Below are 27855 nucleotides of genomic sequence, written 5' to 3' on the forward strand. Positions count from 1 at the left end.
GCCCAGTTGAGGGTTTACTGTATGTGTAAACCTTACCTTTGAAACAAAATATACTTTAACCCAGTGTTTGCCAAACTTGGGACACCACTTGTTCAGGGAAAGCCCCTTGCAGGCCCGGCCGGTTTGTTTACCTGCCAGGCCAGAGCTGCAATTGGCCAAACCTGCGGACGCAGCAGGTAAACAAACTGGCCCGGCCTGCCACGGGCTTTCCCTGAACAAGCGGCATCCCAAGTTTGGGAAACACTGCTTTAACCAATCTAAATTTTTACTGTTGATCATGAAGTTTTGTTCAGGCCTACAGCCAAGGACTAGCTGCCCATCTAGCGTTCACTAATGTATGTTCAGGTGCAGTATGAAACAAACTTAAATACAGATTGAAGGTATTTTAAATTTTTGTAAGCCTTTTTTGTTTGTATGTTGATGTTTACTGTAAGTCTTTGGAACTTTGAAATTGAAATGTTTCCTTACAATATGTTTTTCTTTTGTATGTGCATACTATTGTTAGCTCTAGGACTTTTTGATTGTGGGGTCTGTGAGGACTGTTTTAATCACAGAGATGAAGATCACCAAAGCATTTGTTTGGACTAAAAAGAACACAAAAGGAATTCTATGCATTTTGAAAACTGATAAAAGGTTATATTTTAGGCTTCTTCACTTTGACATGGTCTGTGTCATCATCTGTATACATGATCATGCTTTCAGTGCTATTCATAACTCTGGAAAATGGAAAACTTCGGAAGAAGTTCTGCTGCTGTATCATGTATTCTGGGTTGGTGGCTTTATTACAAGGGATATTGGCATGAATTACTTAGGAGTTCATGTAGTCTGACTGCCTATTGCTCATTTGAAGTCATAATTTTGTTTTTATGATTGAACAGCTGCCTGTTGAGTACAGATCACAACTTCAAGTAAAGAATAAACAGACTAGATAACTTCCTAATGAATAAAGACCTGGTTTCAAAGATTGGTGGTTATTCCAGTCTCTCTATTAGTAGTAGTAAACTAAAAACTGCCTTTTTAAAAATAGAAACAATCAATCCTAGCCTTTTCTGAGCGACTCAGGTTCTCTGGTCTCACAAAACTGCACAAAGATGGTTGAAAGTTCTGGTGAAGAAAGGCCTAGGAGAAGACTAGCCAGAATGTTCGATTAGTTATACTTTGAGTTTATGGAGCAATGTGGGGAAAGTTGCCTAGCCCATCCCTGTACTTTGACTAGTTTTTCAGAGTTAAGACTTTCTTGAGTTCTAACTTAGCTCAACTTTTTTTTTCCTTTTAAGGATTAAGCAACTAATATTGTTTGTCCTTACACAATAGGCTAGTTGACATTGAAATGTTATGGTTATTTTTCTATTATTTGAACTTATATTTCTTTATTATTCTACTGGGTTATGTTTTAGTGTCTGAGCTACAGCAAAACTGGTCACGTCTGTATTCTGTACGTTTTTAAAAATCCAACTTTAGTGACCAAAATTGGGGATGGCAGAAGCAGGGTCCATTATGGAGTCCTATATGCAAGAATAAATCCTGATTTTGATGCTCATATATTATGATGGTCATCATAATCATCATGTTACTATTATGCCTCTGGCGTTTCCTCCACGCCTGTCTGTTTCTGGCAAGTCTTTCAATGGTTCCCTAGCTGTGCCACAGGTTTTTCAGCTCAGCTTCCACAGCTCTTCGCCATGTTGTTTTCAGGCAGCCTCATTTTCTCTTGCCTGTAGGTGTCCATCTGATTGCTACTCTGGTGATATCAGTTTCCATCCGAAGCACATGACCAATCTATCTCCAGCGTCTCCTGGGAATGATGGTGCTCCGATCGTCTTGGCTGCACTGTGTCAATAGATCTTGGTTTGAGATTGTTCTAGGCCAAAAGATACAGAGGATTTTTCTAAGGCAGGTTGTATGGAATGAAGAGAGTTTGGACATGTCATACTTTCTCATTCCCCAGCATTCTGCACTATAAAGTAGTGTTGAAAGTACACATCTCTGATAAATCTTGAGTTTGGTTTTGGTTTTGTATTTTGATGATTTCCGGACTGTATTTACAAAAAGAAAAGGAGGACTTGTGGCACCTTAGAAACTAACAAATTTATTTGAGCATAAGCTTTTGTGAGCTACAGCTCACTTCATCGGATGCATTCAGTGGACAATACAATGGGGAGATTTATATACACAGAGAACATGAAACAATGGGTGTTACCATACACACTGTAATGAGAGTGATCACTTAAGGTGAGCTATTGCCAGCAGGAGGGTGGGGGGTGGGGAGAGGAACCTTTTGTAGTGGTAATCAAGGTGGGCCATTTCCAGCAGTTGACAGGAACAGCGGGGGGCGGGGGGGAATAAACATGGGGAAATAGTTTTACTTTGTGTAATGACCCATCCACTTCCAGTCTTTATTCAAGCCTAAGTTAATTGTATCCAGTTTGCAAATTAATTCCAATTCAGCAATCTCTCGTTGGAGTCTGTTTCTGAAGGTTTTTTGTTGAAGAATTGCAACTTTTAGGTCTGTAATTGAGTGACCAAAGAAATTGAAGTGTTCTCCAGCTGGTTTCTGAATGTTATAATTCTTGATGTCTGATTTGTTTCCATTTATTCTTTTACGTAGAGACTGTCCAGTTTGGCCAATGAACATGGCAGAGGGGCATTGCTGTCACATGATGGCATATATCACATTGGTAGATGTGCAGGTGAACAAGCCTCTGATAGTGTGGCTGATGTGATTAGGCCCTATGATTGTGTCCCCTGAATAGCTATGTGGACACAGTTGGCAACGGGCTTTGTTGCAAGGATAGGTTCCTGGGTTAGTGGTTCTGTTGTGTGGTGTGTGGTTGCTGGTGAGTATTTGCTTCAGGTTGGGGGGCTGTCTGTAATCAAGGACAGGCTTGTCTCCCAAGATCTGTGAGAGTGATGGGTTGTCCTTCAGGATAGGTTGTAGATCCTTGATGATGCATTGGAGAGGTTTTAGTTGGGGGTTGAAGGTGATGGCTAGTGGCGTTCTGTTCTTTTCTTTGTTGGGCCTGTCCTGTAGTAGGTGACTTCTGGGTACTCTTCTGGCTTTGTCAGTCCGTTTCTTCACTTCAGCAGGTGGGTATTGTAGTTGTAAGAACGCTTGATAGAGATCTTATAGGTGTTTGTCTCTGTCTGAGGGGTTGGAGCAAATGCGGTTGTATCGTAGAGCTTGGCTGTAGACAATGGATCGTGTGGTGTGGTCTCTAAGGTGCCACAAGTCCTCCTTTTCTTTTTGCGGATACAGACTAACATGGCTGCTACTCTGAGACTGTATTTAAGCTCCTGAAGGTGTTCCTGGCTTTATTAATTTTGTTCCAGATGTCCTGGCTTGTTCCACTGTCCTGGCTGATGGTGCTGCCCGAGTATGTGAATGTTTCTACATTGGTGAGAACATGATCTTCTATCCATACTGGTGATTATGAGGCAGTATTAAAGGTCATGATTTCTGTCTTATTGCGATTGATTGTCAGTTCAATTTGCTGGCTGAATGCGTTGAGTCAAATTGTTTTTTCTTGTATATTGTGTTGGGTATGTGATAGGACAGTGACATCATCTGTGAAGTCCAGTTCTTCAAGGGATGAGAAGTGTCCATTTAATGCATGTCTTCTGTTGTTCCCCACATTACCCAGGCAATGTTGAAGAGGATTGCAGACATGACACACCCCTGACATCCTCCTGTTTTGATTTCAAAACTGAGCTCACTGTGATCAACACTGCATGTAAAGTTGAAACAGAAGCTTTTGATGACAATTATACGGAAAGGAATTCCATATGCCCGCAGAATGCATCATAGGCTGGTCCTGTGAATGTTATCAAAAGCCTTCTCAAAGTCTATGAAATTTATGTAGAGTTGCCGTTGCCATTCTAAGCACTGTTCGATTATGTTTCGTAGAGTGAAGATCTGGTCTATGCATCCATGCCCTTTCCGAAAACCAGCTTGCTCTCTTCTGAGAACACTATCAACTGCCTCTGATATACGCTGGACTATGATCTTACACAATACTTTGCTTGGCACAGATAAAAGTGTTATACCACGCCAGTTATTACAATCACTGAGAGTTCCTTTCTTCGGTATCTTCACTATAACCCCATTGGTCCACTCATCTGGCACTGTTTCGCTTTTCCAGATTGATGTAAACAGAGGGGTCAGGATAGATGCTAATTTAGGATTTACCTTGAACAATTCTGCATTCAGGTTATCCTTGCCAGGAGCTTTCTCATTTTTTTTAAAGATTTGATGGCTTGAATGATCTCTTCCTTAGTTGGGCTGTCTGTGTTGATACCAAGATCATCTTCTGCCTCCTGGATGTTTGCTTCCTCTTTAGGTGGCTCCCTGTTCAGCAATTCTTTGAAATACTCTGTCCAGCGCATTTCTTGTTCTTTTTCGGTTGTTAGTAGGTGTCCTTGTTTGTTCTTGTTGAGTGCTTGTTGGTGTCTGCCGTTTACCACAGATAAGACGGTTCCTAGTTCATCACAAGCAGCTGCATCCTCTGCTTGTGTTGCCAGATTATCAATGCCGTTTGTCTGCTCTCACAAAGCGTTTGACCCTTGCTGTACTGCTCGTGGTATTTGTCCTTTAGCTTCTGGGATTTTGTGTCTAAAACTTTTTTCTTCAGGACTCGTCTGGTTTCTGTGGCATTCCATGTGCTGGGTATAATCCAATCCTTCCGTCTCTTCTTCCTGTAGCCTAGACAGGCTTCACTGTTCTGTTTATAAATTGCTGTTACTTTGTCCCACTTCTTGTTGATCTCCTCATCTGCATTCCCCCCCTCTTCATCAAAGTCTGCAAGTGCTTGAAACCTGTTCTTTCACTGCAGAACGAAGGCTTTCTGTATTGCAAGGGACTTTGGCTTGTCAATATCATAACGTCTATGTCCCTTGTTTGGTGGACCCACACTTCTCAGTTTTAGCTTGATGGAGGCTGTCACAAGGTGGTGGTCGTCGCTGCTAACATCTGCACCCCTTCTCACTTTCACATCTGTCAGTGAGCGTCACCATTTGCCACTGATCATGATATGGTCAATCTTGTTCTTATCTCTGCCATTTGGAGAACACCATGTCAGCTTGTGAATTTTATGATGTTCAAATAGGGTTCCGCCGACGGCGAGGTCATTCATATTACAGAATGAATATATTATGATGGTGGATGCTCTAAAATATGAACAAAGACTCTGTTAATATGAAATTCATCTTTCTGATCCCTCAAGCCTGCCATATATGGCAGCCATAGAAGTTTCTTCCCTCTCTCCTTAATTACTTTTCTTTAAAATTACTAACCGTAGAAACAAGTAGAGGAAATTAAGCCTGTTATAAAACTACAGGCGAACTCTGTGCAAGGAACACAGGAACTAGAAAATAGGAGAAAACCCTAGCAAAACAGGAAATAAATACTTTGGGTGCTAGAAGGGTAAATATCCCAAATTTAACAGCTGAAATTAAGGTTACGTCTACACTGTGTACCTTACAGCATCACAACTGCTGTAAGATCTCTCGTGTAGCCGCTCATCGCTGGCAGGAGAGCACTTTCCTGCTGGCAAAATAAAACCGCCACTAAGGAGCGGTGGTAGCTTTGTCGGCAGGAGAGCATCTCCCACTGACAAAGCGCTGTCCACATTGGCTCTTTTTGTTGGTAAAACTTTGGTTGGTTGGGGGTATGTTTTTTTTTCCACACCCCTGACCAACAAAAGTTTTACCGACAAAAGTGCAATGTAGGTGTAGCCTTAAAAAGTAATGTTAAGAACTCTTTTTTCCATGTTGTGGGCCCTGTTTTCCTATTACTATTTCATGATAATGGGAGTATGATGGTGCAAAATGTATCATGTACTATCAGGTGGAATGATACCTACTGCAGTCAACTTCCTATCTTTAATCCTGAAACATAGAGTAGGGTCATGATTTATTAATTTGTTTAGGATTTTTCTGTACTGAGTAGCCTCAAGATTTAAAAAAACAAACAAACATGGGTTCAAGCCTTTGTTAACTATTCTCTGTGTCAACAGTTACATGATTCAGCTCATCTAGTTGTCCTTTTTTTTACAGCACATCATTGTTTGCGTGCTTTAAAGTCAGTAAAGAAAGACATTCTACCGACTTTGTGTATTGCAAGATGGGCTTCTACTTCCTCTGTGCCTCGAATCACTACACACTATACTATTCATTCTCGGAACAAAGACAAAAGATGGGAAGGTAAATGAAAAATTGCATGTTAAGAAAACAGCTTGTCTATATTAATTGCAGGCATTTTTAAATGTTAACAGCATAGTTATTTTACAGAGATGCTGTTAAGTGCAATACTAAAGATTCAGATGACATTTTATGGTTGCTTGCTTACGATGGTCAGCTTTAGTGCAGCAGAACTGATCTTATTTAGTTTGCTCCTAATTAAACTAAGAAAGTATGAGACTTCAGGATGCAAATGTGTAAATCGATCTTGTAGCTATAGACATACAAACCAAAAAGTTAACATCTGTCTTATTTATCTTATTGCAGTCAGGATATGTATTTTTCTGCTTTTGTAATGTGGTCTTATGAGTTGATCATGATGAAATAGGGCAAATAAGATATTTATTTATGCTATCTTAATCTATAAATTCACTAACCTTAGCAGCTCCTTGGAGAAAGCGGGTGTGACTGGGTCCTCTTTATGTCACAACAATCCCTGTTGCCAGAACAGCGCATGGGGACCCCTGACCGTTAGAGCAAAGCAGCAGATACCTGGGACTGGACCAGCATTCCCAGCATCAGGGGGAAGAAGGAGGACTGTTAAAGGTTGCTTAATGGCACTTCTCCCCCCTCTTTTCTCCTGAGCTGTACCAAGCACACCTGAGAAGTGAGCGTAGATCTGGGCCCTTATTTTAAGCATTCTAGGATGGCATGAGTACTGGAGATTAGAATCTAAAGTTCTTTCTGTGTCCCTCTTTATTAGCAAAAGCTTAGTTTTATATTCCAAACGTTAGGCAAAAGCACAATTAAAATGCTGCTCATGTACATTATGTTCACACCTGTTGAATATTAGCCCCATCTTAGTCCAAGGTGACAGTATTTTGATACTTGGTGGCTGATATGACAAAGCAAAACAATAAACTTTAGAGAGAGAGGGGAAGAGAATGGCGAGAGAGATGTATTATTGGACAAAATTGCTATATCATACTTTGCTCTATTAAAGGGGTGAACATGGAAAGATTTGCAGAAGAAGCTGATGTTGTTATAGTTGGAGCAGGCCCTGCAGGTCTTTCTGCAGCTATTCGACTTAAACAGTTAGCCAATGAGTATGGCAAAGAAGTTCGTGTTTGCTTGGTGGAGAAGGCTGCTCAGATCGGTGCACATACACTTTCTGGTGCTTGTCTTGAGCCACGAGCTTTGGAAGAACTCTTACCGGACTGGAAGGAGCGAGGGGTATGAATGCTTAATCATGATTCATCTCTAACTTGAAACAAACTTTTGTATCAAGCTCCATGCTGCACCTCTGTATATTATTTCTAAATAAGATGATTTATAAATATCATCTTTCATTGCACAGTTTTTTCCTTTGTTGTGTAAAAAATTATTGGATAAGAAAGGAACTGTTTGTTTGCGGGGAGGGAAGCCCAATGCCAAAAGCGAATTCCAATAGTTGAGGAGTATTAATTTTGTTGACTTTTTACCTGAATATTATTCTGCCCGAGACTCTGTGCTTTACCTCTCTGTCATGAAATTTTCTCACAAGACCATTATATCTTTGCGTCATACTACACTAGTTCTTTAATTAGCCCCTTGGGAGGGAGAGAAAATGTCTGCTTCTTGACAAGTAGCAAAAATAGTGTTCCGTGATGACTTTTCTTATTTTTAGGCTCCACTTCAGACTCCAGTAACTGAAGACAAATTTGGGATTTTAACAAAGAATTCCAGAATTCCAGTGCCAATTCTTCCAGGTACAGCTTGTTGAAAAGCTAGAACACTTACTGAAAAAACAGGCCTAAGGTTTAATATAGTTATAAAAAGCTCATCGGGGCTATATTATATTTTCAAGAAGAAACTATGGTATATGTTGGGAGGCAAGCAATACTGCATCAGCTGCTTTTTAGCAACTTTGTACACAAACTATAATGATGGGAATATAAGTACTGTACATACTCATTCATAAGCCAAATATTTTTGGTAGAAAGGTGACGCATCAAAGAGCGGGGGTCGGCTTATAAACGGGTCTACACCAAAATTTGATGATTTAAAACTCTATGAAATCATTTAATTGAATATCTAATACATTGTCGTTTTGTTTACCTGGAGCGTCTGCAGGCATGGAGCCCCTCAGGTCCCTGCGGCCGCGGTTCACCGTTCCCAGCCAATGGGAGCTGCGGGAAGTGGCGCCACTTCCCTCAGCTCCCATTGGCTGGGAATGGCAAACCGCAGCCACTAGGGGCTGAGGGGCTCCGTGCCTGCGAACGCTCCAGATAAACAGAACGTCCCGACCCGCCAGCGGCTTACCTTGACGGTCTGGGAGCCGAAGTTTGCCAACCTCTGAAATATAGGATTGGCTTATGAAAGGGTCATACAGTTTTTACCATTTTTACTTATCCATCTTGCGGGAGGGTAGACTTATAAACGAACCGGCTTATGATTGAGTACATACGGTAGGTAGATTGTACATGTTAAAACTCACACAACATCTCTGTATAGAGATAGCAATCATAGCAAAAAGATACTAGTAGATTGCGTTGAACCAAACTTTTGTATTTTTAAAAGTATTACATTTTAAGCATGTACATCTCCTGTGTGTATATGTATATATTTTAATTCATAAACCTGAATAGATTGTGGTGTACTTCTCCCTTTTGCCCAGGTCTTCCAATGACTAATCATGGGAATTATATAGTGCGCCTGGGGCACTTTGTGAATTGGCTGGGTGAGCAAGCAGAAGCTTTGGGTGTTGAGGTGTATCCAGGCTATGCAGCAGCTGAGGTAATAACATAACTATTTGTGTGTGAGAGATTTTAGCCTAATTATCTGGTTTTTAGCAAGACCCATATTACACAGAAATGCTTGAAAAATTAGGGCTCAGTTCTGCAAATTCCTGAATACTCTGTCTCCAATCCAGCAGAGCATTTAAGCACATGATTAATCCCATTGTTTTCAAGACTGAGCCCTTAGTTAAAAGGTTTGGGTTTTTAACCTCCATGTTTTCTGCATTTGGAAATAATTTTAGAAATGGGCTTAAAATGACAGGTCTTTAAAATAGATGATGTTTGAATATTTCCATAGGTTCTTTTTCATGAAGACGGCAGTGTGAAAGGGATTGCCACTAATGATGTAGGCATTCAAAAGGATGGAGCACCTAAAGTGAGTACTTATCTTTTTAATAGGTAAAGGTCCAATTCTGTAGTTGCTACATACGTCATTCTAGTGCCATTGTTGTGCTTGGTGTTATACCTTCAAAACAAACAAACAAACCAAAAGTCCCTGGGATTATCAGTGAAAGTCTTCAGAGAAGGAGAAATTGTTTAAGGAGGGATTTGAATGAAAATCGGAGAGGTTTGTTTGGCATAGGTGGCGTCTGGAAGGATGAAGTGGGAAGAAAGAGGCGACTGAATGGAAGAAGTCATGAAGGTGAGTGGGAGAGAGATCTGTCCAACTGGTAACTCATAAAATACAAAACACTGTTGTTCTAATGACTGATTGCTGCCTTTTGCCCTTTTTGCAATTTTGTTGTACTTTGCCGACTCCATCCCATCTGCCTTTTGTGGGCAAGGTGCTTACTGGATGAATCCTCCTGCCTGTCTGGTAGCTGTCTGTATCCACGTAGTGTTTCCTCCTTTGGAGTATTTTTTTTTGTTCACTTTTCAAAATGTGCTTTTCCTGCTAATAAGGAGGCTGAGGTTCCTACGTTTAAAATAGTCGACCATGAAATCATATACTACACTCTCGTCTTGAAATAATTCAAACAGAACAACTGTCACCTCCCTTTGTTACCCCAAATAGCTAAAATTATTTTCAATTCTATATTTTCACCAGTAGATGGTACCAGTAATATTCACATTTGTTGCAGTGGTTGAAAGCCTGATTTTATTCTTGATGTAAAGAGCCCCAGACCTAGGAACTGTAGAAAAGAACAGAATGTCTTCTATGAGTTGTAAGAAAACTGCACTACTTATTCAGAAATTTCTCTCTCTTTTGACAAACATTTTTATTAACTCATTTAATTTATTAATCTTAATGATTAGGGTCCCAATTCTACAAACACTTGCGCAGGTGGCAAAGAGTCCTGTGGCACCTTATAGACTAACAGACGTATTGGAGCATAAGCTTTCATGGGTGAATACCCACTTTGTCGGAACACTTGCACAGGTCTTTAACTTTAGGCTCGGTGAGTAGTTCCATTGAAGTCAGCTGTACAGCTCACAATGGATGGAGTTAAAGATGTCCAAGTGTCTGCAAGATCAGGGCCTTGATCAGTAAATTTACTAAAATTATAAGCTCTTTGAGGCGAGGAATGTCTCTTGTTTGTCTTAGAACAGTGCCTAACTAATGGGGCCCTAAAATATGTGACGGCGATGGTATAAATATACAATAAAACAAGCATTGGTTCTTTTATAGGTGCAGGAGAAAGATGCTAACTGCAAAACATTTTTTGTTACTTAAATTTATAAATTTGAAACCTAGATAATGTAGGATGTCTACACTTAGAAACCATAATTAAATAACTTATGTAACTGCCGTTATCTTAGCAAGGACAGGGCTTCTGTGAAACTGCACCATATGCATGCATAGTCATATTAACAAAAGTAACAAGTCCATTCTTAGTCATCTGTATGCTGTAAATACAGTTCACCTTCTGCTTCTCAATCAGAAATGCAGAAAGTGGGGAAAGTTCCTTGTATACTGGCTTAGGGATAGGTAAGTGCCAGTTTTTGCTGGAACATAGTACTTTTAGTTCCATCCCCAATGCCATGTGAGAAAACTGTAATAAATTAAGTCAAATAAAAAATTTCAATACCATTTTTTTGAGTTCGGGTAGGAGATATATATAATATCCTTTTGACAAAAATGCTGAAAGAAAATTATTAATCCACCTCCTGGGAGAATTTTTTTTAAATCCTAATTTAATTCCTTCCAAAATATTGGAGTTTTTCCATAATATAATACATCTACAAACATATTAATACCACTTTTATGGTAACAAAGACAATTACTACTAAAATAACATATTTAGTTTTGGATTCTACATCTCCAAACTTATCTTGCACCAGATCTTTTTTTTGGTTGACTTATTTTCCGGCTAATATCCAGTCCTAGTAAGATCTCATTGTGTATTTCAACATACCAGATTTGAGCAATAATTTGTTTGGATCATTTCATCTTTTTTTCACTTATGAACCCAGCCCCAGGGTACTGATCTCTAAAAGTCCCGTGTATGAACTGGAGACACTTCATCATAGTCGACTATCACAAGATGCATCCAAGAAGATGTTGCTGGGCATGGATCAGCGTTCACATCACACACCCTGTCAGTGCCTGGCCCAGGCTGGGAAAGCTAATGATCCATCTAGCACACAACATTCAGTGATGAATCCTGGTCCTGAGGTACATTGCACATATGCTAAGAAGATGTCAAGTTTTATACTAAATCCTATTCCATCCAACCAATGGACAAAATGTCATGCATTGGAAGGTCAGCAGCAGAATGACATGCTGTGACAAAGTGGGAATTGTTTGTAATATTTTTTTTCATTAATCCTATTTGTGCCTCAGTTTCCTCATACTTGGCCTGGCTACCGAGTGAAGGATGGGAAGGATTAAGCTTGCTTTTATGGAAAGCTAAAGAGCTATAGGTGTGTGGGTGAGTGTTGCCTAGCTGAGCGGACTGAATGAGTCATTAAAAAGGACTGGCCCAGGCCAACCCACATCAGAGGAAAATCCAAAAAGACAACGGAAAACCCTGTTACCAGGATCTGGACACCTAGCAAACAAGGACCTAGAAGAAAGAGATTTTTCTCCGCCTCACAGCAAGGAAGCTAAGCAGAGGCCCCAGCTCAAGAACAAAAGACTGAGATGAGTGAGATGGAGGAATGAAGAATTGGCTTCTGTAAGGAGCCTGGGCGCGCTCACCTGGGAACTGACTAAGGTGGTCAGAGAGAGAGACAGCCTGCAAATGGAGTTCACTGAAGCTGGGCTGGTGAATTGCACTGGGCTGACCAGAATGGACTGTGCTTTAATCTTTATTTCTGTGTGCTAACTTCCAGTGCTGTGTTCCAGTCGACTAGTAAACCCCACAGTTTTGAAATTGCAGCTTGAGTGTCACTGCAAATATTGGATGAGATGTGTTAGTCCCTTGAAAGAGCATACAGGTCTCTAACCAGGAGTCTCTCTCAGTTGGACTTGCTGAGCAGAGCTCACAGTGTGAAGTGAGAGTGCTGAAGCCCTAGAGGTAGTCTCAGGAGATGGTGAGGCTGCATAGCCTACCCTGAGAGAAGAGTGGACCCCCTGAGGGTCTGGTATATTGAAGGGGTTCCTCAAAGAGACTGTTTAAAAACTGGGGGCACAGCACTGATTCTGTGGATCTGTGACACAGCTACCTGGGTGAGGTCCTGACCTCCAGTCTGGCCTCTTGATGCTGGGTAAAAGGGCCTTTATAGTGTAAATGTGCTCTAAGAGCCCCCTATTTGGCTAGAGGATCATTGTCCTGATATGAAAACTGTGGAAGACAGCCCTGCACATACTCTGGCACAGGCGGAGTATGGTGGTAGGGTGGGAGGAGTGTTTCAGGGGTGGGATCACAGCACACAGTGCTGCATGGTTTCTGGGCAAGCCCAGGAAGGCTGCAGTAACATCGACAAGTGCCCAGCAGTTGCTTCAGTCTCTGGAGTATCCCAGAATCAGGAAGATCGAAAAGTGCCTTAACAGCACCTCTCTGTCTCCCTTTCCCTCACCCATGTTATCTAAACAGCATGGTGACTACAGGTACTCTGCTTTACAGGCTATCTTTGAAAGAGGTTTGGAGCTACATGCCAAAGTCACATTCTTTGCAGAAGGTTGTCATGGACATCTTGCCAAACAATTGTACAACAGATACAATCTAAGGGAGAAATGTCAACCCCAGAGCTATGGTATCGGACTGAAAGAGGTATCTGTACTTAGTTTTATCACAATACTTGTAAGCTTAAATGATTGAAGTATGAGACTTGCTGCAAATTAGACTGTTTTAAAATGTGTGTATAAACTGCTTTCTAAAACTGAGGTTTTTGCTTTAGATTGTGCACTTAAGTAGCGAGTGGTGGATTTTGACAAGAGCTTGGAGTTAAGTTTTTAAACTTTTGAATCGTTTTAGTATTATAGAATAAGGAGTGTGAAAAGGCCTGTTTAAGTTGTGACATCCATCTCCTGGCCAAGGCAGGGTTAGTCCCTATTGTACTTTTCCTTCTTACTCACCTTAACTTCTGATATGACATTAACTCGTTTGCTTTTGTGCTGCCATTTTATTTTTATTTTTTTTGAACATCGTAACTAACTCTAGGTAGTCTTGTTTGGTTGCCCTTCCTCTTTTTTTTCCATTTACAATGCAGGTATTCTTTAATCTTTGTGAAGCTGTGCTGGTCACTTCACTATCCATCTGGTTTTGTTTCCAAACTAAATTCACTCTTTAAATTGATTTAAATTGTATTTCTTTTTAAGGTCGACTTTTAGCCTAGTACTTGCTGTCCCTGATTAAGGGAGAACAAAGGTACACCTAAGTTGGAAAACTGTTTAGGCACAGCTGTCTGCAAGCCCTAGCAATCTTGTGACTATTCTGTGACATGTTGGGGTATAAGCTAGCTGGTGCCCTGTTGCATTACAGTGAAGTGATGGCTGGAAACTTTCTTTGACCTATACAGCAGATGTCAAAATTGTGCTAGCTACATATTGTCTGCAGTGTTAATTCAATATGCATATAATTAAGACATTGTGTTAGGGTTTTATTTTTGGAAAATATTTTTAATGTTTTTTCTGAGTACAAATATATTACACTGGTAAAGTAATGGTTGGTTTTAAACAAAGTATATTCAAAGTTTGATCATATATTAACTTGAGTTCTTTAACCATCAGCGTCTACTCCAAACTATGTATATTATCTGCCAAATAATTTTTTAGATTTCTGTATTTTTTAAAACTGTGAAACTATATGAACTTTTACAAAACTTCAAGTAGTACAGTATAGTAGAAGGTTGGCTTTTGAGGTTCCAAATAAGTGATTATAGTAGCTTATTTTAGGTCCCAAGTATAGAAGTTATTAAGAAGAATTTTTGCTGTTAAGTAGCCCAACATTTTTGCTTTCTTTAAATAAATAAATAGTCAGTGTAAGCTTGTGGTTTTCTTGCATTCATTCATGCATAAGTTATTAAAATAATTGATGCAAAACGCAGGCTCTTCTGTGAATAATGGTGGGTGCTGGGGCTGGGACAAAGGACCATGCTGTTCGTTGAATTTGCTGATGTGAGTTGTTTTAAGGAAGGAAAGTATTTGAATTGCCACTTTACAAATGATCTCAGCATATTTTCCTGCCTTACTCTGTCTTCAGCTGTATGAGCTTTATCATATGCCACAGCGTAGTAATTCAAAGTAATGTTTTTGCAATCTTGTCCCTATCATTTCTACTTGGGTTTTGTTTTTATATTGCATCATTAAAATGTCCAGCCTGTACTTGCATTATAAAGTAGTCTCTATTCCAGTTGTGGCTTATTGATGAAAAGAAATGGAAACCAGGAAGAGTGGAACACACTGTGGGCTGGCCCTTGGACAGACATACATATGGAGGATCATTTCTTTATCATTTAAATGAAGGTGAACCATTGGTAGCTCTTGGGTTTGTGGTAAGTAATGGTTTGCTACTAGAACAAAATTTTAAGTTTCTGCTTTAAAGCAGGAAATGCTAGAACTTCTTGATGAACAGTTGTAAGAATTTTTTAACATATGCAGAGGTATGTATTTTTCCTTAACTTTATCTGAGAAATGCTAAACCATTTATATGAAAATTTTCCCAAAGAAATTCAACCTAAGGCAGGCACCCAGCACTGGAAATTTCAGCCCAGATGGGGTCTTCTGTAATGGGAAGTACTAGGCAACCATAACTACAAATATCGCTGCTTGCATCACCTATAAGAGCAAGATAGGTGTCAAGTAAAATTGTAAATGAGTTTGCATGACCAGTTGTGTGTGTTAGCATTCAGGTACTCAATTACCCATGCAAACTGTATCAGCTTTTTCAGAATCTTGTTAATACTTGGTTCTTGTACTACCATGCTGATCATGGATGAATGTATTCCCTCCTGTTTAAGTAGTATAAACAACTTTCCCCCCACAATCCCATTTTCCCTTTGTTTGCCTCTATCTTCTATACCTTCATAACCTCCAGACCAGACTATTGCAACAAGGCCTTTGCATTAAGGCAGTGGTCCCCAAACTGTGGGGCACGCCACCCCTTTAAGGAGTGTGGAGGAACATTTGGGGCGCGGGACGTGCGGCAGGGCCCAGGACAGGCTCCACTTGGGATGGGGAGGGAACGCCATGCTTCCAGACCTGCTCCACCCCATCCTCTTTCAGCCCCCTTTCTTTTCCGCCTCTAGTCCCGTTTTGCCCTCAGCCCAGCTCTGCCCTCATTCCTTCTCTTCTCTCAGACCAACTCCTTCTCTAGCCCCAATTCCTCTCCAAGCTCCACTGCTAAGATGACCTTGGCTGTGCAGTAATGGAGGGGGGGCACAGACAGATTCCGTTAATGGTAATTGGGGGTGCGATGGGAAAAGTTCGCTTATCAATGTATTAAGGTCTTGTGTACATCAGGAAAAAGCACAGAATAGCAACTGCACACTAGCACCCAATGTAGCCACTCGTATTCCATACGAAGAGCGACTTTGTGCAGTTTAGCTTAATCCATTTAAGCTAAACTGCCCAAAGGCACTTAGTGTAAAATAAGAGAGTCCACGCTGGGGGCTAGTACAGAATTTCTGTTTTAAATTCACAACCTAGCTTATTTTGTAATAGCTTCCTTTGGTACATAAGCCTTAATTGTGAAAGCTCCTTGTAAAACTGATGAAGAAAGTAGTTGTCTGCTGTCTGACTATGGTGGGCTGTCAATTCCCTTGGCAGCGAGTAGACTCTGAGATGGAATCAGCTGAGATGGATGTAGGTAGCTTTGGCCAAGTTATCTAAAAAAGTCTCTCTCTTTCTCTCACCCATATTATGTTTTTCTGTTGTCCAAAACCCTGGAAATAATTGTCCCACAGGTGAAGCTTGCAAGAGCCAGAAACAGGGCTCTTTGACATAAGGATCATGCCTCTGGAATTGCTCCTGTGAGGAATATGTCAAAGCTGGAACTTGACCATATCTAGAAAAATGCAAGACACATCTTAGCACCAGCTTTTGACTGAATCTAAAATATGAACTCCTGGGCATTCCGCCAACTGGTGAAGTCTCTTTTCATTCTGTCTTTGTATCATTGTTCCCTTGGTGCTTTATATGGATGCTTCACTCATTTGGAAATGTTACTTGACTCAACTTTAAGCCATGTAAAAGTAGTGCTTGAAAAATTTATCAATGAGTGGCTGAAACTTACTACTTATTTACCCAGGGTCGAAGGAGAAGCCTCTGGGCAATACCTAGTGATCAGAGCATTGTTTTGATATGACTTTTAAGAAGTTTTATGTTTCAACCACACTGTTCAGGCAAACTGTTGAAAAATGCAGTTTCATTATGATGATTTTATTTCCAGTGGGATGGACTTTGGCTTAGTTATGGGAGCTGGTTACAACTTGGTTAGATACTTTTGGGACAACCTTGTAGCGACTTGGTTCTGAGCATAATGTTAATGGGTCTGACGTAGGCCATGAATATAGTTTGGCTGCTTCTTGCATCTTGAATATAATGAAGTTGGTGTAACATGAAAGTGGACCTAACATACCATGTTTTAATGCTGATATGGCACTTTAAAGTAGGAATATAAAATAACTTTTGTTGAAATGTTCACATTTTAATATCATGGCATGTTTTATGTTTTGTTTTAAAGGTTGGTTTAGATTATCAAAATCCCTATTTGAGCCCATTTAAAGAGTTCCAGAGATGGAAGCATCATCCCAGTGTGCAGCCCACTTTTGAGGGTGGAAAAAGGATTGGCTATGGTGCTAGAGCCTTGAATGAAGGTGGTTTCCAGGTAAGGGGGTGTTTGGGGTTTTTGTTTGTGTGTGGGCATTTTCTTTTGTAACACTACTAAACTATTTATCCTGAATTCCCTGTGGCCCTAGTAACAAGAACTAGTTATACTTGTAATATCTAAACTAAAATGTCTTCAATTGGTCTGTCGTCAAGTGACCATTGAAATAAAAGATTGGATAAGGACAAAAGGAATTTCTGGACAGAAAGCAATGCCTTTTGGCACCGGGAAGTCTCATTGGCCTTTCTAAAATAAATTGATCAACTCCTATGAATATTGTCAGGCCTTGAGAAAATGCCACGCTATCTACTAAATTAGCATGTCCTAAGATATGTCTTGTGTCTGTGTTACAGCAAAATATGTACAGGAGTAAAGAGAGAGAGTTGACTAGTCAATACTGTATTTTTGCTAGGAGGAAGTGGCCAGATGTGCCTCTTTGCCCTGGGCTATACCAATTTATGTGAGAGAATACGGCATTTGCTATAGACATTCTCCAGTGGTCACCATGAGTTCAGCTGAATATCCTGCTTTTGTACACGTCTCTCCTCTGTTCTGAATAATGTGTAACTTATTTTAAGTAGTTCCTGGTGCAAAGCTTGGTTTATTGCAGGGGTAGGCAACCTGTGACACGCATGCCAAAGGTGGCATGCGAGCTGATTTTCAGTGGCACTCACACTGCCCGGGTCCTGGCCACCGGTCCGGGGGGGGCTCTGCATTTTAATGTACTTTTAAATGACGCTTCTTAAACATTTTAAAACCCTTATTTACTTTACATACAACAATAGTTTAGTTATATATTAAAGACTGATAGAAAGAGACCTTCTAAAAACGTTAAAATGTATTACTGGCATGCAAAACCTTAAATTAGAGAGAATAAATGAAGTCTTGGCATACCACTTCTGAAAGGTTGCCGACCCCTGGTTTATTGTATGTAATTTGTGTTATATCTACATTAAATGGAGTTTACTTTTCTGTATGTTAAAACTTGCTAGTTGATCATTAATTTTTAACTACTGCACTCTTCAAGGCATGTGCCATTTAAAGGTGTGTTTGCTGGCTTTAAAAATGTCGCATTGATCAGTAGGAAATAAATGTCCATAGGAACAAGAATGGTAATTGTCTGGAGTAATCATACTAACCTATGTGGTGCCTTGACGATACCTATAGTAGAAGTCTTTGACCAGTTAGCACATGGAGTACAGAATTATGTTTATATTTGAGTAGAATTATAGCTCTTAGTTTTTCTCTCTTTTTGGTGAAGATATTGCCTCATACATATAGAAGCATATATGTACAAAATTACCCTCGGCAGTTCCAAATTTGTATGCTATAGATAAACTTAAGGCCATATTCTTCTGTCTTTGAGGAACATGCAATTTGAAAAGCTTGGTTTTAGTGACTTGTCCAATATCACTTAGGAGCATATGACAGAAGCAGGGATAGAATCCAGTTTTCTCAGGACAGCATTCAACTGCCTTAATCATGAGACTGTCCTTTCTCTTCCTACAACCCACTGCCTCGTTCACTACACACTTTCCACCTTTTGCACCAAATGAGGCAGAGGGTCCTACAGACAACAGCCTCCTTTACTACACAACCCTGATTCATTCCCAGAGCAGGTCCATCTTGTGCACTGAATGAGGCAAGGGTTCCATAGGAAACAAAGGATGTGATCATGCCGTTGAAGACTTTATCGTAATGTATACACGCAAGGAGGACAAATTAAGGTCACACAAGCAAGCAACCTTGATTTCTGGAATTTCCTAACTTTTGAGTGCTTGACTTTGCAACCTTAAAAATGTTGTGTTTATGTAGCTTGTGTGTAACTTCCTAAATTTTTAAAAAACACACTGAAAAAACCCAATTTCCTTCATACTCTGAAAGGGAGCATTTAATAGTGGGCACAGATACTCTGTCTACACCCTCCAACCCAACCTCTCTATAGCTCAGTCCTGTCTTTTCCCCATTCTGGCTCCTTATCCCAGTGCTATTAGCCTTGCCTACCCAGTCCCAATCTCCACTGCTCAGGCTTCTTATCCTAGTCGTAAGAGCATAAGAGTGGCCATACTTGGTCAGACCAATGGACCACCTATCCCTGTATCCTGTGTCTGACTGTGGCCAGTGCCAGTAGCTTCAGAGGCAATGAACAGAACAGGGTAATTTCTGGTGATCACCTTTTAAGTCCCAGCTTCTGGCAGTTAGAGGATTATGGACACCTAGAGCATGGGGTTGCATCTCTGACCATCTTGGCTAATACCCACTGATGGACCTAGTTTCCATGAATTCGTCTAATTCTTTTTTGAACCTAGTTATACTTATGGCCTTCACAATATCCCATGGCAATGAGTGCCATGGAAATACTCACAATTCCTGGCCTGCAGTGATACATAGACGTAATACAGTAAGGTCTCCCAAAAATATTGGAGGGAAATTGCCATATCTATAACACTACTGTGAGTACTCCTGGAGTTCTCCTGATAGCACCAGAGCACTATCTGCTTGAGAGTCTTGTGGAATTCACAAAACATGAATGGAGATCTAGTGATAATTTATATTAAAGTGGCTTAACCATTATGCTCTCTCTAAAGAGAGTGTTTGCACTGATGCAGGAAGACATGGGAATTTGCAAAATTTTGGAAAAGACAGATGGAACGGGAAAAATATATTTAATAAAAAGATTCATCCAGGAAACCACTTTTATTGTCCCCGGTACTATGCCAAGCAGAATTAGTTATAATGCAGTACTAGTGGTATTCATGAACATAGAGGATGTAACGAGTCATTTAATCCCAGGAAATCCGTATTTAGCTGTGTAACTGTGTTTAGGGACATCACCTGAGAAAATGTCCAGTTGAAGATTTAAAAACTGCTATTATGCTGTCTGACCCCCAAACCCAGTTGCCTTCACTGTGAAGGCAATCTCAAGTTCGCAGCTTGAGGGGAGTAACCAGCACACAAAACAAACACTGTCCTGTAAAGAGGAAGGAATGCTGTAACGCATCTTCAAATTTTAGTAACTATCCTCCTGTAAGCATTCCAACTTAGCAAGAAAAAAAATCTTCAAAGATAATCCAAATGTGGTTATATATACTTATTGGAATTTCTTGATGTTTTTTGCTCCATGTGACTGACATGTGAATCATTTAGTTATTTTAGGGATGTGGCTTTCCACAGGCAAACTTCTCAGAAGTGACCCTCACTACTTGATTATATTATACTTCTCAGAAGAAAGGGAGAGGGAAAGATGTGCCCAGAAACCATTCCATTATTGGTCTCTGCACAACTTTTTTTCCTTAAAGGAACTGAGACTTAGTGCCAAACTCAGTAATGCCTGGAAAGTCAATCTGTCAACTAAGAAAGAGGATGCAGACTTGAGAGCTAAACAGGGAACTAGACTGATACAGTTACAATGAGAGGACGGAAGCTTGACTTATTAAAGCAGAGAGTAGGTGGGTGAGGCAATACCTTTTATTGGACCAACTTCTGTTGGTGAAAGAGACAAGCTTTCAGGCTACATAGGCATTGTCATTTTAAACGCGGGAGCAGAAGATCTGTGGCAGGGAGGAGGAGGCACCTGTTGAGTGACCTTATCATAGTCTATTCAGTAGTCATTTTGAGAGGAATAGTGTAATGAGATCACATTTGTTTCCTTGAGCTTCCATTTGATTAAACAAAACCCATGACATTCTGCAATACTGGCCTTGATATCTCTTATTTGCTCAGGACCTGGTCTCATGCCAGATTTGTTTTCCATCATACATGCTCATTTAAAAAAAAAAAAAAAAAAATCTTAATCTCACTGAATTTTTCTCTTCAGTCTATACCCAAACTCACTTTCCCTGGTGGAGTATTAATTGGTTGCAGTCCTGGTTTCATGAATGTTCCTAAAATCAAAGGTACACACACTGCAATGAAAAGTGGCATGTTGGCTGCAGAAGCTGTTTTCAACCAACTAACTAATGAGAACCTCCAATCGAAGACAATAGGTAAGATCGGATTTAAACTTGTAACTGGCGTGTGTGTTCAGTTGAAGGAACTATTTGAAAGCCAAATAAACCCCCTATTCTAAGTTGGTTTAAGAGAAAATTGTACATTGTTTAAGCGAAGTATACTTTTTAATGACAGCTGCTTCCCCACAACTACAAGTTCTTATTCATTTTAAAAATGTATTACGTGGTAAGTACAGACATAGTGTGAGAAACTATTGTTGCATCTTTAGCAACTGGACTCTCCAGCTTTTCCTTAATACAGCAGGCAAAAAAAGATATTTAGGGACTATCTACACCGGAGGTGGGCAAACTATGGCCCGCGAGCCACATCCTGACCAGCCCCTGAGCTCCTCCCCTGCTGTCCCTCCTCCCCCGCAGCCTCAGTGTGCTGCGCTGCCAGCACTCCTGCTGCTCTGAGTGGCATGGTGGGATTGGATAAGGGGCAGGAGGCCCCGGGGTGGCAGTCAGGGGATGAGGAGCAGGGGTGTGTGGATAGGGGGTGGGGTTCCAGAGGGCAGGGGCCAGGCTGTTTGGGGAGGCACAGCCTTCCCTACCTGGCCCTCCATACAGTTTTGCAACCCCAGTGTGGCCCTCCGGCCAAAAAGTTTGCCCACCCCGATCTACACTAACAAGTCCAGTATTTTTTCTTCCACGGTCATGGGGATCTGTTTTATAGTAGACCTCCTGTCAGTGTGGACAGGAAAATAGTGTTTCCTAATGTGGGTACGGAATTGCTTTCCCATGCATGTAATAAATTGTTTAACAGACACCCTAACCTATGGCAGAACACTGCACAGTATATTAATGGCACTTTAAGTATAGATGGTTCTGTAAATTCTATTTACTGTATTTCAGAATCCATTCCCATATAAAATTACTAATTGGGGGAAATGTCTCCTCATGGAGTTTTGTTTTAATAAGTTGTCTTCTTCAGGCCTTACTTAAAAGATGGTCTGCTGTAGTGAAATTACATTTAGCATAGTACAATAAACTATTAGACTTCTCGCATTGAGGATGGAGTTTTCAAATCACAGTGCTCATGGTTGCATAGCTGTAAGTTTTGAATATATAATCTTTTGAAGCTTGGTGGTCGGATAATAGGTGGGTTACTCTGGTTAGCTTACAGCTTAGCAGAGTCTAAAGTGAACTTACAGCACTGGCATCCTCATTGTCATTTGTGTCCTCGTTGTCATTTGTTCAGTCATTTTGCATTTTCAAAGCCAAAATGATTTTGATAAACTGCCTCTGTCTGGAAGTTTAACATTTCTCAGAGTATTCATAGAGTTGTGCTCAAAGCCAGAAAGAACCATTAGATCTAAATTTAGTCTGACCTCCTGTAAATCACAGGCCTCTACAGAAATCTGCCATCCAAACATCATGGTGAAGCACTATAGTCTTGTGTATTCTTGCTTCCCATTCCAAAGTCCCTTTTCTCCTATCACTAGGCAAGAGAAGTTTTAAGGACTTAAAGGGTCCCATTCCTGAACACAAGAGCCTGTAGCACCACTTCGTTTTATAAATATTTGAAAACTGAATTTAAGCATACCTGCTTTGATAATTTTATGTACAAATATACTAGAAACTCCTGGAAAAAGTGTCTGAGAAAGTTAGAACTGTATTTCAGAAAAGAATCCTCATTTTAGGCATTTAAGTGTACAGTTGGCTTTCATCACAAGCTCTCATTTTCTTTCGTGGTAATACAGGAATTTAGGTTCACTATATTATAAATGGGTCTAAATCTAGTTTTAAAAAAAAACTGATCTTTGTGCTTTGAAAATGATTTAATCCATTGCTAATAACCACTTCTCAACTTGCAACAAATTCTTATTTCAAGGACCTAATCTTCCCTAAAATCATGCTATAAGCATTTAACAAATAATGTATGTTACCACTAGGACTTGATGTGCCTGAATATGAAGAAAACTTGAAGAAATCCTGGGTGTGGAAAGAGCTCTATTCTGTTAGGAATATCCGACCTTCCTGCCATGGAGTACTGGGTGTCTATGGAGGAATGATTTATACTGGTATATTTTATTGGATACTGAGAGGAATGGAACCATGGACATTAAAACATCCAGGTAATTTTCTTTGAGAAAATACACATGTACATTTTGTATCTGTCTTATGGTCTCTTGTGGTTTCGCATTAAGCAAGGTTGGATTGGGTCAGTACTTAAGTCATGTTAAAAGGGAGGATGTAGAAAGTAAGTGTCTGTAGGTGGTGGTTTTGTGTGTCCTATGGAATCAGTGACCTGCTGTAGTTCAATAGAGAGATTCGGGGCCCCACACTACTGGAGATAATCTTTCTGTTGAGACACAGCTAACATGACCATTTGTGGCTAAGAATTCTACAGAACATTTTGCAAAGATAATGGGAGTCTTAGCTCCAGTTGCCTTATTGTAAATTATAGTTTTTGATTTGGATAACTGTAAATTAATTTCAACTAAATATTTGCACACTAGGAAACTTAATGTTTCATTCAAAATTACTTTAGGGCCAGACTCTGATCAGCTAAAGCCAGCCAAAGATTGTACTCCTATTGAATATCCAAAGCCTGATGGAAAAATCAGTTTTGATCTCCTGTCCTCTGTGGCTCTAAGTGGGACAAATCATGAACATGACCAGCCTCCTCATTTGACTCTGAAGGATGACAGTGTCCCTGTGAACAAAAATTTAGCTATATACGATGGGCCAGAACAGAGATTCTGTCCTGCAGGTAGGTAATTAAAATAACAATGGTTGAATAAACTAACAGCTTTGCAAAGAGAAGGGAAAGGTACTTACATATTTTTACTGAAATGTTGCAGAAGGGGAAATGACCTGGCCTAGTAGGCCTTTTAGTTCCTTAAGGCAGTGGTTCCCAAACCGTTTAAGATAATTACCAACTGCATTTTGTCTTTCTTGGGGACGCACCCATATCCCTGCTTGTCCCTCTCCAGCAGCATGGTTGGCTTCTCCCCTGCCCACTCCCCCAGCTAGCTATACACTCCCCATGACTGGGCTGTGATAGTTACCAAGCTGCTGACTCTCTACCCAAAACTCACTCCACATGCTGCTAGGGCATATCCAGGCTGTTTTCTGTGTGTTCACTGGCCCCTTCCTCTGTGCACCAGGCAGCATCAACAGTCCAGAAGCAGCAGCTGGAGCCTGTCCCTGCCCTGCATATGCTCTGGAGACACTCCATTGGTTCTGCTGCCTAGGGGAAGAGTTGTGGGGGGTGGCCTTCTGGGGTACACTGGACCCAAGGTCCTTGCTGAACTAATTTTTGGGGGGGAAAATGCATTTCTTGACAAAGCAATTGTCAATACAAGTGTACAAGAGATAACTGAACTACATAATGAAGTTACCAGATGGTAGTCACAGCATTTGTAAGGTAATGGTTATTGAAGAGTGCAAGAGTTTGTAATAGAATCCTTTAAATCTAGGTCTTAGCATTCAATTGTACACTCATCTGTCCACTGCAGTGACACATCATTCTCATCTTTTGCAGGTGTTTATGAATATGTTCCCCTGGAAACAGGAGAAGGGTTACGGTTGCAGATAAATGCTCAGAATTGTGTCCACTGCAAAACATGTGATATTAAAGACCCAAGCCAGAATATTAACTGGGTAGTACCTGAAGGGGGAGGAGGGCCAGCTTATAATGGAATGTAAATTTGATCAAAACTATCCAGTGTACTTCCCGGACACATTGTAACCTCACACAAATATATGCTATGGTGTAACTAAGCCTATCACTGACTGAATGTTAATTGGGTGAAGTTACTGAGCCAGCTGAATTTCATACCACTATGTGGTAAGAAATTTCATTAACCACTATGTTAAATAGTGAATGCAAAGTCAAGGAGGTCAGACAGACCCTAGCCTTAGTTATGAAAGAATATGCCTTTTTACTGGATCAAAGACGGTGGTGCAGCTTTCCCAAGTGCTGTTTTCTGTGACTTACAACTTGATGCTAGATCTCTTGCCAAAGTTCAGTGGAAACACCCTGAACCACAGCTGTAAAAATATGGTGAATTCACATTTTCTGCTCCTTCCTACCATGTTCTATCAATGCAATCTTGGTTAATTTCCAGTTGCATTAGGGAAAATGAGTCAAGCAAGGGAGTACTGTATCACTGCTTTCAAAGGTTACATTAAGTAGACAGGCAAATATTTAGCAAGCTTCCTGTTTCAAGGGAAGAAACTTTTAATAAAGCTAGTTTGCCATAAAACATGGTTTTGTGTGAACAACTGAGTTTATGAATAGTGTTTACAAACTGTTTGTTTTAGACAGAACTACTTATAGTGGTACTGATGTATACATGCTGACTTGCTGCTCTAGTGAAGGAATTAATGGGAGAATACTGTACTTCAACTTGCTTCCTGGGTGTTAAAACTGATGATCTGGTAAACTTTTAAGAATATCTACCCTGCGAAAGGACAAGCATTATCACCACTAATATGGTTAAGTATGTGTCTTATTGTTTTCTGAGAGTCACTTTAGCTATAAAAACAATTGGAAACCAAAATTTTTACTTTTAGTATGAAACTCCAGTTTAAATAGTAAACATTAGAAATAATCGATTGCAGTATAGGAGATAACAGAAGTAACACTTGCCTCTATCTACCATGTCTTGTCTCATATAGTAGGAGTGTTTACAATGGTGTATGGGTCAGTCATTCAGTGCCTAAACTTTAACAGGAAAAAACCTTCACTTAAGCAAACATTTTAGCATAAGCTGCTTTTTCCTTTTCCTTTTGGGCCTTTATCTTCTGTTTCACCTTGAGTGCTTCAGTTTGGATAGCTGTTTAAAAAAAAAAAAACAACATGGCTTTCCACCTCCTATAGTTGTCCCACAGCACTATATCAATCACCCATTTTTATTTTATGCTTTACATAGGCTAAACTGTGTCTGCCTGGATTCTAGTCATAAGGGGTAGTTATCAAGCTGGGTACTAGTGAAAGAAATCCTCCCCGACTGTTTTTTCCATTCAGTTGCAGAATAGGATAAATAGGCTCAGAGAAATGGATGTAGGAAACAGTAGTGACCCTGAATTCCTGATCCAAAGAGTAACATTCAGTTAAGCAGCAGAGAATGGAATCAGACCAGAAAGCAACTTCAGATTTTTTGGGATAAAGGATGCACAAACCCCAGTTCTTGCTGAAGTAGAACTCCCTGACCCAAGGAGATGCATGCCTCTTCCTCTATGAAAAGAGGTAGAAGACACTTCTCCACACAGATGAGTGGAAGATTGACAGCTATCAGCAGTAGACTTTCTCTGTGTGAAAGAGAGTTACTTCAGCACTAATTCTATGTCCTCATATTTTGTCAATGTCTAGAAAGTAGAGACCTCACAAAATGAAAAATTCTCAGTCTTAGTTCATCTCTTGCAGAACTACCATAATACTATGTAAAAGCCTGTTAGGGCTTGGCTACCCTTGTGAGTTACAGCGCACTAGCTCACTGGCAAGGCACATAGAGCACTGCTGGTACTCCACCTCGGCAAGTGGAATAACGTTTGCTGCGCTGCAGCACCAGTGTGAAAGAGGTGTTATGTTACTGTGCTCTGATTGACCTCCGGAAATGTCCCATAATCCCCTTATATCAAGTGGCCACTCTTGTCATTGTTTTGAACTCGCTGATATACCCTTTCAAACATGGAGGGATTGGCTTTCTGACAGCTGGCTACTTATCTGCTCCAGGAAAAAGGAACCATTACTGAGAGATGCTGCTTGCTTTGAGTGAGTGAGAGAGAGAGAGAGGTCAGCTGCTGTCTGAACTTACAAGAGAGCACGTCAACATGCTGTCATTTCCCACCCCCAACCCACTCACTCTCCCTCCACGTACACACTCCACTTCATGCCCCACATTTGAAAAGCATGTTGCAGCCACTTGCACGCTGGAATAGTGATGACAATGCACTGCTCTGTGTGGCATTGCAAGAACAACTAATGTAGCCACGCCAGTGTGCTTCCAGCTGAGAGTGCGAACACTCAGCAGTGTTTTCCCTGCTGTGGTCTCCGAAGGCTGGTTTAACTCCCAGTGCTCTACAACTGCAAGTGTAGCCATGCCCTAAAAGAGAATATATGCCACATTGCTAAAATTCGCTTGACAGTTTACCTTTATCTTCAGGTGTTATCTCTTGAGCCTTCTTAAGATCAGCCTTCAATAAAAAATACAAAAAAATAAGTAGATGCTTTATTGATCCTTTAAAAAACAGCAGCAACAAAAATAGTTACCAGTGCCTGATCAAAATCTCTTATTCCCTGCCAGCCTTGAGCCCGTCTGTAAAGTGCTTTGGTGTTTGCTGGATCTATGGCAAGCGCCTGCAAAATGAATAAAAGTGGTTTAGTATTCATCAGTGTACTCTAAAGCAGTGGTTCTCAAAGCCGGTCCACCGCTTGTTGAGGGAAAGCCCCGGAGCGCTGGACCAGTTTATCTGCTGCGTCTGCAGGTTCAGCCGATCGCAGCTCCCACTAGCCACGGTACGCCGTTCCAGGCCAATGGGGGCTGTGGGAAGCGGCGCAGGCTGAGGGACATGATGGCCGCCCTTCCTGCAGCCCCCATTGGCCGGGAGCTGCAATCGGCTGAACCTGCGGATGCGGCAGGTAAACAAACCAGTCTGGCGCACCAGGGGCTTTCCCTCAACAAGTGGTGGACTGGCTTTGAGAACCACTGCTCTAAAGCCTTCCGCTAATATGAAGAGCGCCAAAACACA

General features: G+C 40.7%; 2 protein-coding genes across 4 annotated transcripts in view; one reads left to right on the forward strand and one right to left on the reverse strand.

The window, feature by feature from the left end:
• ETFDH (electron transfer flavoprotein dehydrogenase) overlaps positions 1-25611 on the forward strand; it is a 29614-nt gene extending 4003 nt beyond the window's left edge. For both annotated transcript variants that reach the window (XM_074951061.1, XM_074951062.1), the window contains exons 2-13: positions 6052-6198; positions 7178-7407; positions 7841-7922; positions 8831-8949; positions 9250-9327; positions 12962-13108; positions 14691-14831; positions 17021-17164; positions 20982-21150; positions 23049-23231; positions 23648-23869; positions 24644-25611. In XM_074951061.1, coding sequence (XP_074807162.1) covers positions 6052-6198; positions 7178-7407; positions 7841-7922; positions 8831-8949; positions 9250-9327; positions 12962-13108; positions 14691-14831; positions 17021-17164; positions 20982-21150; positions 23049-23231; positions 23648-23869; positions 24644-24807 — 1826 coding nt within the window. In that variant the 3' untranslated portion in view covers positions 24808-25611. The remainder of the gene's footprint in view (positions 1-6051; positions 6199-7177; positions 7408-7840; positions 7923-8830; positions 8950-9249; positions 9328-12961; positions 13109-14690; positions 14832-17020; positions 17165-20981; positions 21151-23048; positions 23232-23647; positions 23870-24643) is intronic.
• The window catches only part of PPID (peptidylprolyl isomerase D), a 31774-nt gene continuing 24432 nt past the window's right edge, over positions 20514-27855 (reverse strand). Inside the window, exons 8-10 of one of the 2 annotated variants that reach the window (XM_074951063.1) lie at positions 27377-27463; positions 27258-27300; positions 20516-25940 (exon numbers count right to left, since the gene is read on the reverse strand). In XM_074951063.1, the coding sequence (XP_074807164.1) occupies positions 25852-25940; positions 27258-27300; positions 27377-27463 (219 nt within the window). In that variant the 3' untranslated portion in view covers positions 20516-25851. Of the gene's footprint in view, positions 25941-27257; positions 27301-27376; positions 27464-27855 lie in introns of both variants that reach the window. The other variant, XM_074951064.1, reaches the window with a different exon arrangement.

Source organism: Natator depressus, chromosome 4 (genome assembly GCF_965152275.1).
Source record: "Natator depressus isolate rNatDep1 chromosome 4, rNatDep2.hap1, whole genome shotgun sequence".
Classification (NCBI taxonomy): Eukaryota; Metazoa; Chordata; order Testudines; family Cheloniidae; genus Natator; species Natator depressus.